The sequence below is a fragment of the Aulostomus chinensis genome, chromosome 6 (genome assembly GCF_037954235.1).
Source record: "Aulostomus chinensis isolate RoL2024-O1b breed Wild chromosome 6, RoL_Achi_v1.0, whole genome shotgun sequence".
NCBI classification, from domain to species: domain Eukaryota; kingdom Metazoa; phylum Chordata; class Actinopteri; order Syngnathiformes; family Aulostomidae; genus Aulostomus; species Aulostomus chinensis.
Genome location: NC_141325.1, coordinates 10,873,473 through 10,882,759, shown reverse-complemented (window position 1 = coordinate 10,882,759; position 9,287 = coordinate 10,873,473). Strand labels below are relative to the sequence as shown.

General features: G+C 41.4%; 1 protein-coding gene across 2 annotated transcripts; it reads right to left on the bottom strand.

Annotated features, from left to right (window-relative positions):
• Positions 1-248: 248 nt before the first annotated feature.
• On the bottom strand, positions 249-7,842 carry zbtb35 (zinc finger and BTB domain containing 35). 2 transcript variants are annotated; one of them, XM_086205332.1, is made up of 9 exons: positions 7,488-7,611; positions 6,802-6,925; positions 5,988-6,089; positions 5,052-5,196; positions 4,660-4,768; positions 4,291-4,476; positions 3,318-3,690; positions 3,043-3,173; positions 249-1,283 (listed from the first exon to the last, which is right to left on the bottom strand). In XM_086205332.1, exons 1-9 carry the CDS (start codon positions 7,506-7,508, stop codon positions 756-758), a joined length of 1,719 nt encoding a protein of 572 aa, XP_086061458.1. In that variant the 5' UTR covers positions 7,509-7,611; the 3' UTR covers positions 249-755. The 2 variants fall into 2 exon arrangements, with proteins under 2 accessions (XP_086061458.1, XP_086061459.1); XM_086205333.1 differs by lacking the exon at positions 7,488-7,611 and adding an exon at positions 7,729-7,842 and having other exon boundaries at positions 250-1,283.
• Between the last annotated feature and the right edge of the window lie 1,445 nt (positions 7,843-9,287).

The window sequence follows — 9,287 nt, the reverse complement described above, 5'->3', positions numbered from 1 at the left end:
TACAAATTTGAACCATACATATTTTGTAAAATACATTCTACTTTGCCACTGAGATAAAGAAGCATTGAAAACACATTTAAAAGGTACAACGATTAACTTTGAAACTAAACTAGCACCAGCCCATCTGAACTCTATGCACTGTTCTATTTAAGGCACGTAATAACCTGATGCCTGATACAATCATGTTAACAAGCTGTCTGCGTTAGAGGTACAGAGGTTTGTATTGGAAACACTATCTTGTTAAATAAAACAAGTATATGCAAAGAACAAACCCCAAATGTTGAAAATACTTTGAAAAACACTCGTTCCATTTATAGCCCATTTGGAAATAAGATTTATTTATTTTCATCCTACAAAAAAAAACAAAAACAGAGACCCATATGAAAATAAGCTTAAACGCAACTGTAGCACAGTGAATCAGCTCTAATATGAGCTGTAAAAACAATGTGAAGTATTGTCTTTGCAAGTGAGCCAAATTAAAAGAACGTTCCAGATCATAATTTTAAGAAAGAAAAAAAAACAAAACACATAAATCCATCTCAGCCAGAATTAAGTGACATGGGGACAAACAGCTTGAAAAATAAATACAGTGACATTCGTTGGCAAAATCCATGACAGTTGAAGAGTGATGGTCTTGGGAACAAAGTCATTCAGGATATTCAGGGGACATGCGGTATCCACCCATGCAGCTACAAGATACTGCGCTCATTCCGAATGTGTCCTTCGGTGTCGTTTGTGATCAACTCTTCACATTTTCATACAACCACTGCTTGTACTCCCTCCTCAACGTTCATCATCTCCCCCTCCATTTGTACTTCCACCTGAGAGTTCACCACCTGCTGCCCCTCCACTTCCGTTGTGGTAACGTGGACCACTTGGATCTGCAAACCAGCTTGCTTTAATCTCTCCACGTCCTCCTCGCACATCTCAGCTACGCCTCCGTCCTCCACTACAACCGTTGCCGTCTCTCCCATCTCCATCACCTCAATGGGGTCTACTGTGACATGTTCCACTTGGATCCCATCATCCAGCAGGACTGTTTCTGCTGCCTCGAGGTTCTGCGTAGCTATGGCGAGGGCTGCGGTGGCAGCAGAGTCAGTGAGAACCAGTTCTTCAGTTGATTTGTTGTCCTCGATAGAATGAACGTCTTTGAGATGGGCCTTTAGCTCTTTGGGGTCAGTGAACCACAAGTCACACATGGTGCAGTGGTTGGGCTTGACCCCCGTGTGGCTCACGAGATGATCTTTGAACTGGTCCCAGCTGTTGAATACACTGCTGCAGACCTGGAGGAACCGGAGAACAGCGAGATTGACGGCAGCTGGCTGAGTACCAACATTACACTATGGGGAACAATAAAGAAATGTGCTCATAATCTATGCCAAGCATCACACCAGAATCCAAATGCTCCGCTGGGATCATTCCAAGTGTGTGCAAGTTCTGTTTAATGTGCTGGAGCTAATCAGCTTCACACGCTAAAGTTCATCAACATTTTTACCAATAAATATCCAAGACTTTTCATGTTCTGTGGAAATTCTGAATGACCATACAACCATACACATGACAAATAAACAGAATTATATGTCAAAAGTTACCAGCATACATTTCATGAAAATAACTTACAAGCTCTGTTATTTGAGTCAACATCTATAAAAGTAAATCAATACTAACCAAAAGAGATTTTTCTCAATTGATCCAAAATGAACCATGCATACTGTAACATGCAAGGATTTTTATTTTTTTTTTTTTATAACAAACTCTGTGACTTTTCCAACATTTTGGGGACTTTTATTATTCATATTATTTCCAGGCCTGGAAATGGGCATTTTCAAATTCAATTACCAAAAGTTTTTCCATGACCACTGGAACCCTGTGAATGTTTGTTCGGTGGCTTGTTCAACAAGCTAAGTTGCTGCAGGACAGGACATTTGTTTGTTTATGAAATCTAGAGAAACAGAATATCTTATCAGGTAAGCAGATGCATGCACAAATTATTGTTTGGGAGGCTCTTGTCTGGCTCAGTGTTATGCCTTCCCCAGGATGAAAAATTAACCCTTTGGTTTCTGATTTTATTTTTCTCAAAGGAGAAACACACACACACACAGACACACACACACACAAACACACGCTCTGGATTCCCAGAAGAACAGTTTTTTGTGGAAAAAAATATGACATGCAGGCATGCTTGCACATTCAACAAGCATCTTCCAAAACCTGAAGAAGCCCCTAAGTATTGCCATGAGATTACTTCATGTCGGCATGGCGGTAGTGGAAACACCGGCAAAGTTGAACAGAATTTGTCAACCTTTTTATCGAGACTTGAAGGTGTACTGGCGAGACAATAGTCACCAGCGTGTTTCCACTGATGAGTCCCATGTGCTTAGCCACCAGCGGAGCTAACTGATAAATCAAACTTTTCCTTTAATCCAGCTGGCAAAACTCCAAAAACATCTCTCTTTAATATAAATGACTTAAGTGCTGTTTTCTGTTCTTCTTTCAAGGAAAAGTTTAACTTTAAATCGTTCATAATTGAGACCAATGCAGATTCAAAGGACTGCTGTCCGCCAGCAGCAGTAACCTTTATTATTTACAGGAACTTCCAAACTACAAATGCAAAAACAGTCGCAAACCTGGCGTCATGTTGAGCCCGCCTCCTAACAAGCCTGCACAATGTGATTGGTCTGACCTGAGTTCGGGTTTTGCTGCCTGGAGCCTAAGCCGTGTGCCGCCAGACTAACCCTGCCGGCAAATTAAATTTGCTACCGCTAGGAGCAGTCTAAATTTTCTAGGCTAGTATTATGTAGGAATGTCTGAATAACAGATGGACACCAGATACAGGCAGATATATATCAAATTTACTTTAGCCTAAACTCTTGATTAAAAAGGAAAAATATAGACTGCATGACACATCAGACATCAATGTATACAGTATTGGAACACTGTTAAAAAAATAGTTTGTAAATTGAAAAAAAACAAAACACCAAGCATCTGTGAGTAGTGACCATAAAATGAATGAAGTAGAATGTAAGGGAGTGCAAAGTGTACCTGGCATTCATAGAGTTTCTTGCGACCTTTCTTGGCTCCGGCCCCGTTCTGACAGGCTGCCATATGGCACTTCAGTGTGCTGTTCCTTGCAAATCGCTCATGGCAATCTGGACACTCGTAAGGCTTTTCACCTACAGACATATAGAGACAATGATGTGTTTCTACGCTAGGTCTGTAAAAACAGGCCAACGATATATGAATGGAATTGTACCAACACAAACAATTGGCGCGTGATTATACTGAACGCAAACAGCTTCATTTTTTTTAATTCTCACCGGTGTGCTTCCGCAGGTGCTCCTTAAAGTGGCCGAAGTGGTCAAAGTGCTTCTTGCAGTATTCACAAACATGCACCCTCTTTTGGGGTTTCTGGTTTCGAGACAGCTCCTCGGCATCAAAATGAAAAGAGCTTATGTGCTGCTTCAAGGCTCCCTCCCGCGTGTAGGCTTTTCCACAGTGGTTACAAACATGGGGCTTTTCCAGCAAACCTGTGTGGGTTTTTAAGTGCTGTTTGAGGTGGTAGTACAACTTGAAGCTGCGATCACATTTGTTACAGCGGAACATGTTGTCCACTTGGGAGATCTGGACCTCCACGACCTCGACATTCTCCAGCACCTTGGAAGCAGTCACGGTCTCTTCCTGATACACGACCTGCACAGACGTAGCAGAACAAGAACTTCTTTTATTAGCCCTTCAAAGTAAACCTGACAATAATTGGTTGAATCAGATTTGTTCCGATTGGTATTGAAATATGGTACAGATATACTTTGGGGTTCTATCAAACAGTGCATCTCATCCTTTCAACACTTTTTCTTGCTAAATTCTGTGATCAAAGAAAAATGTTTTAAAAAGAAAGCCTATACATACCCTCCATGTGATTTATTTTAAAACTGTAAATGTGCTCATAGCTTTAATATTTAATTTGCGTCAGCTGACACCCAATGTGTAAAAAGCAACAAAAAATAATTTGTGACATTCACCATGTGTTTCTGATCCAGGCGTAAATCTAATCAGTTCTTTCTTGGCTCATGCTCCTCTGCTCCAACAAGTTATGTGATAATCAGCCAGGAGGACTGTGTGTGAATTTTGCTAACAGACAAACTGATAGCACCACAAATATAACCTCCTTAACAGAGGGAGAGATATTTGAAAAACAAGGGAAAAGCTGTGTCACACAGTTCAGAAGTAGATTGAGAACACCTTCTGGTTATGAATCTGCTTTCTGAAATTGGTAGAAAAACCATGATGTACCTCATCTATTCCTTCCTTCTTGATTACATGGAGCGAAGGTTCCCCTTGCTGATACTTGCTGGTTATGTCTGCTAGCAGAGCCAAAGCTGAGTCATCTGACTGGGCGTTCTTGGCTGCATCAACCACCTCCTCCAGTCCTGACTCCTCCACTTCAATGACGCCTTCCCCTATCATCTCAATCTCCACCTGGACAAAAATGAACAAATTAAGTCGTGACAATTACATGTATGGGTAAAGTAAGGCACTCTAGAGTTTAGCTAATACACTGGGAAGTTGAGGGATGTCACTGAAATGTCAGGTAAGAGTACTTTTACTTGTGTGCAAGCGAGTGTATAACTGTAAATCCCAGAAACACAGTAACTCACTAACCTGTTCCCCCTCCACGGAGGGTAGGGTCTCTGTGATCACATTAGACGTCTCTGCAATCTTCCTCTTTGTGCCTTTGTTCTTTGCCGTCAGGGAGGGAGTCTCATTTATCCTGCAAGTGATGATGAGCTCTTGTTGAGAGATAAAACGTATTTTATACGCAACACTCAAGATCAAACTTGTTTCCAACTGTGACACACGACTACTTTAAAGGTGGCGTCTGCAATTGTAATCAAATACACCTCCACTACACACAGCCGCACAGGTGGTAGACTACGAGATATTGACAAAAGGAGAATATCAACAAGTTTCCTCCATCATTAATGAGTTGTTTAGTGAAACCATTTAACCTCATTAGAGATGGAGTGCTGATGAGACTTTGGTGCAAGTCTTACTTATTGTTGAGTGCCTTGATGGCTTCCTGCATCTGGAGGTATTCAGCGGCCTTCCAGACATCGTAGGCCTCTTCTTCTCCTGCTACGGCGAGCGTGGCAGTGTATGTGAACTCCATCAGCTGACGGAAAGCCATGTTGCTCACGCCTGTCAGAGCATGACAAAGCAGCAATGGTGAGTGAAATCTGTTCTTTTTGCAGTAATAATGACGAAAAGCAGCCGTACCTCAGAATCTGCACATTTCTTGCTTGCTATATTTTGAATATAATACCTTTTGCAGTTTATCTCAGCAATAATTACTGGACTGATCATTCAGACTATATAAATACATAATAACGTGTTGTGACTTAAGTGTGTGTGGTCCATGCGTACCTACCTGTCCTTCAAAAAATACTAGAAAAATTCCAACAATGAAAACAATCTTGATGTATTGCTACAGTTTTGCCCATTGCTACTGTATCAATTTTTGGCAACTCTTTCTAAAAGAAGCAATATTTGAGCCAACAACAAGAGCATTCAGAGTTATCTTAAAACTTGAAAAACTGCAGATCCTGCAACATAGCCCTGCAAATGCTTGCAACAGCTGCTCCTGGCCTGTTTGGATGCATAGCTAACCCTAAATTTCCACACCATCTCCTCTGTTCTGAGCTATTTTTGGTGCTGCGGTTATTTCAGGAAATACTGTTCAACTTAAAAGCTCCAACTCTGAACATTTCACTCCATTTCAGTCACTACTGTTTGATGTATATGAAGCTAAATAAAACGTTGGTAGTGCAACTTCTGAGTGACAGCTACACCAGCACACAAGTTAATCAGCCTTTAACATTATGGGTAATTAGTCCTGCATCATCACTGTTTTCACTTGACAAGAAGTGTTTTGGGTCTCCTCGTATTCACGTCACACCAGTCTAACACGTCCATGAAGAGTAATTCCATACCTTCAATCTCCACCAGAGGCTCCTGCGTAAAATCCTGGAAGAACTTGTGGAAAAACTGACTGCATGCTGCCAGCACTGCTTTATGGGCTCTGAACTGGTGTCCTGGAGAGACAGCAGGGACAACAATAGTTTAAAAACCTCAGCGATTTCCTGCCCCAGACCACCGATGATGAGATCTCAAGACACGTTCAGGACACAGAGGGCCTAATTTAAGCGATCTATGGTACCAGGCGGTTTGGCAAATGGCGCCATGTGTGCATCGTGCGTTTGGGACATGTTCAACCTCATTTTTGTATTCAGAGAGAAAATGAGGGTTCAAAGAGCTAGTCATTTAAAGCTTTAATATTGATGGGTGTGTTTAGGGTGTTACATAAATCCAACCAATAAGAGCGCCAAATGTCATTCCCTCTAAATCCCTGGTTGTTCAAGGCGTGTTGCGATTTCCATGGTGAAAGCATTTCAACCAGGGAGAAGTGAGCACTTGTCATCTGGGAATGGATCTCCTTGTGTGTGGGGTGAAGCACATCATACACAGCATGAATCCACCGACGGCTTCTATTCATCTGACTGATGTGCCCTTAAAAATCGCACTTCACACATAACGCCATTGATCAAACACCAGTCTCTCCTTGGTCTACTTTGTTTTAGGGTGTTCTGGTGTCCCAAAACGCCAATGCATCACGAGTAAGGTAAGGCCCTGAGTATGTGCATACTTAGTATCTAGGCAGATCGCTTGTGATCAGATCGCTCAGAATGAATCCTAATACCAGGTGTGCACTGGGCCATAAATGACTTTTTATGTATATGGACTTACCATCCACAATCAAGGTGATATCTGTGAACTGGTCCAGCTGACGCTGTTCATTAAGCTTGTCCATCATGACTTTGTAATGAGCTGGGAACTCACTGCCTCCATCAGCCTCAGCCATCATCTTTGACTAAAATAAACACAGGACAGTAGAAATGCATTTCATTTTATTTGGTTAACAGCCGGTAACAGAGGCACCGCTTTCTCCTGTATGGTTGTGTTGAATGCATAAGTTTGTTACACATATAATAATTCACACAGTAAATTAGCACTGACAAATAAATTTACGTCGTCACAGAACAGCGGCCGTGTCAACAGCAATGAAATTTTTAGCACACAATAATAGATTGAAATTGAAAGCTGACTTTCTCGAGTAAAAGACTGCACACAGACAGAGAGGAAATCAAGATGAAGGCCCGGGGGAAACACTATTTATTTTTTGTAGAAGTGCTTTTTCTCAATATAAAGTGTAAAACCAGAGATAGAACCTGTCCTGAAACGCGGACCCTTTCGTGCCAGCCAACGACACATACAGGTAATGAAACGTAATATCTGACAGAGTTTATCGAAGAGTTCGCTAGTTTAGCTCTATGTCGGCTTACCTACCAAGCACGCAATCCCGGCCATATAGAGGAACGAAACTAGCTATACAATACACTCGATAAAATACGAGTAACCAAAACCAAACTTACCAGTAACGTAACTACATACATCTACGGATTCATTGCAGTGGGTTAGGTCTAAAATAACCAAATGAAATCGCCAGAATGGTGTAACATTTGGTAACGGGCCTCTTAGCATGCTCGCCATTTCGCGTTTGACAAGCAACATTACGTCATCAAACCGCGCATTAAAAACACTTTTACCAGTCAGATTTCCTTGTTATAACCAACACAGGTCAAAATATGCGATTAAAAACATTGTTGTGCATACCTATAGATTGGTTACGCTGCTTCAGAGAGTTAGTCTAGGATAATATTTCCATCGACGCATGTACCACAGTGCTTCTCTCGCTGCTCCGAAAAAAAGGGCGGTCGTTCAACGTTTGGGCCTCGGTTTCCCAGAATTCCTTGCAAACCCAAGGACGCCTCGGACCGTTGCTTAGTGACAGCTGAGTTTGATAGATTTGAGTTTGACTTCCATCAATCTTTCAGTTTTCTTATCCGTTAAGGGTCGCGGGGGGGCTATCCCAGCATTGACATTAGGTGAGAGGTGAGGTTCACCCTGGACGGGTCGCCAGTCCATCGCAGGGCATCAGGAGCAATTCGGGGTTCATTATCTTCCTCAAGGATACTTTGACATGGCCATCAGGGGAAGTAAGGCTCGAACCAGCAACCCTGCAGTTGCTCGATGGCAACCCTACCTCTGAGGCCATGCCACCCCCAGATTTGATAGATTTGATATATTATACTGAGTACATCGACATTTATCGTATCTATAAGACTACATTTATGTTATAATCCCCAATACTGAGGGAGGTTTATTTAATGATTTATGTGGGACTGAGATTAATTTACAGAAACCATAAGGGTAGTATTGCCCCCCCCCCCCCCCCCCCCATTACCACGACCCTTAATGGACAAGTGGTATAGGAAAGGGATGGATGGATGGATTACATTGGATCATTTACGTTGAAGGTTTTTTAAATCCAGATATATATGGAGGTGACAAAAAATGTCCTGCTGTACTTGTGAATAGGCTTGCGTCTAACTGCATTTCCTCAGTTTATGTAGCATAGTCAAAGACTTATGTTAGACATTAGTTGTGATAAACCCTGGAACAGTTGCAGTTTTATAGCCTTCCCCATTTGCCATAATGGAAAATAAACTAATTCTAGAGCAAAACTCTCAAGTTTGCAACCTTTTTTTTAAATTGCAAGTAAAACTGATGTGTGATATTCTCAGAGTTCCCTCCAGTCCTCGCTCAGGATGATGCAATCTAGCCTCAACCGTTCCAAGGGCATAAGGGGTGATAAAAGCAACAGCTATAAACCAATGAGTACATCCTTTTTTTTTTTTTTTAACATGTCCCAGTCCTTGATTTTTAGTCTGATATCTCTTGGTAAACATTTATAGCTTTTATATGAGACAGTCTACAAACTAAGACAACCCGGGAAGGTTTATGTGTGAACCTTTTAAACCAAATAAAAAAGAAACCACTTTGTTGTTTTTGTTTTTGGTTTTGTTTTTTTGTTTTGTTTTGTTTTGTTTTTTGTGACAAATTGTGACCGGCCTTATTTTGTTGTTGAGCTTGTTAAACCCAGATAAAATGTTGTGTCTGGTCAAAGGAAGAGGCTAGCCTGTAGAATATATTCATCCTCAATGCAAGAGAATATTTTAGATTACAATCATTTGTTGGATTTGTACTCCAAACACTACTTACACAGGAACTACTGACACAAAATCAAAATCATTTTGTCTTTGGGGACAAAAGCTGTGCCTAAATTGGTTTTGGATCTCTTGTCTGTCCCCGAATGTGGTTTAGGTGTTAAA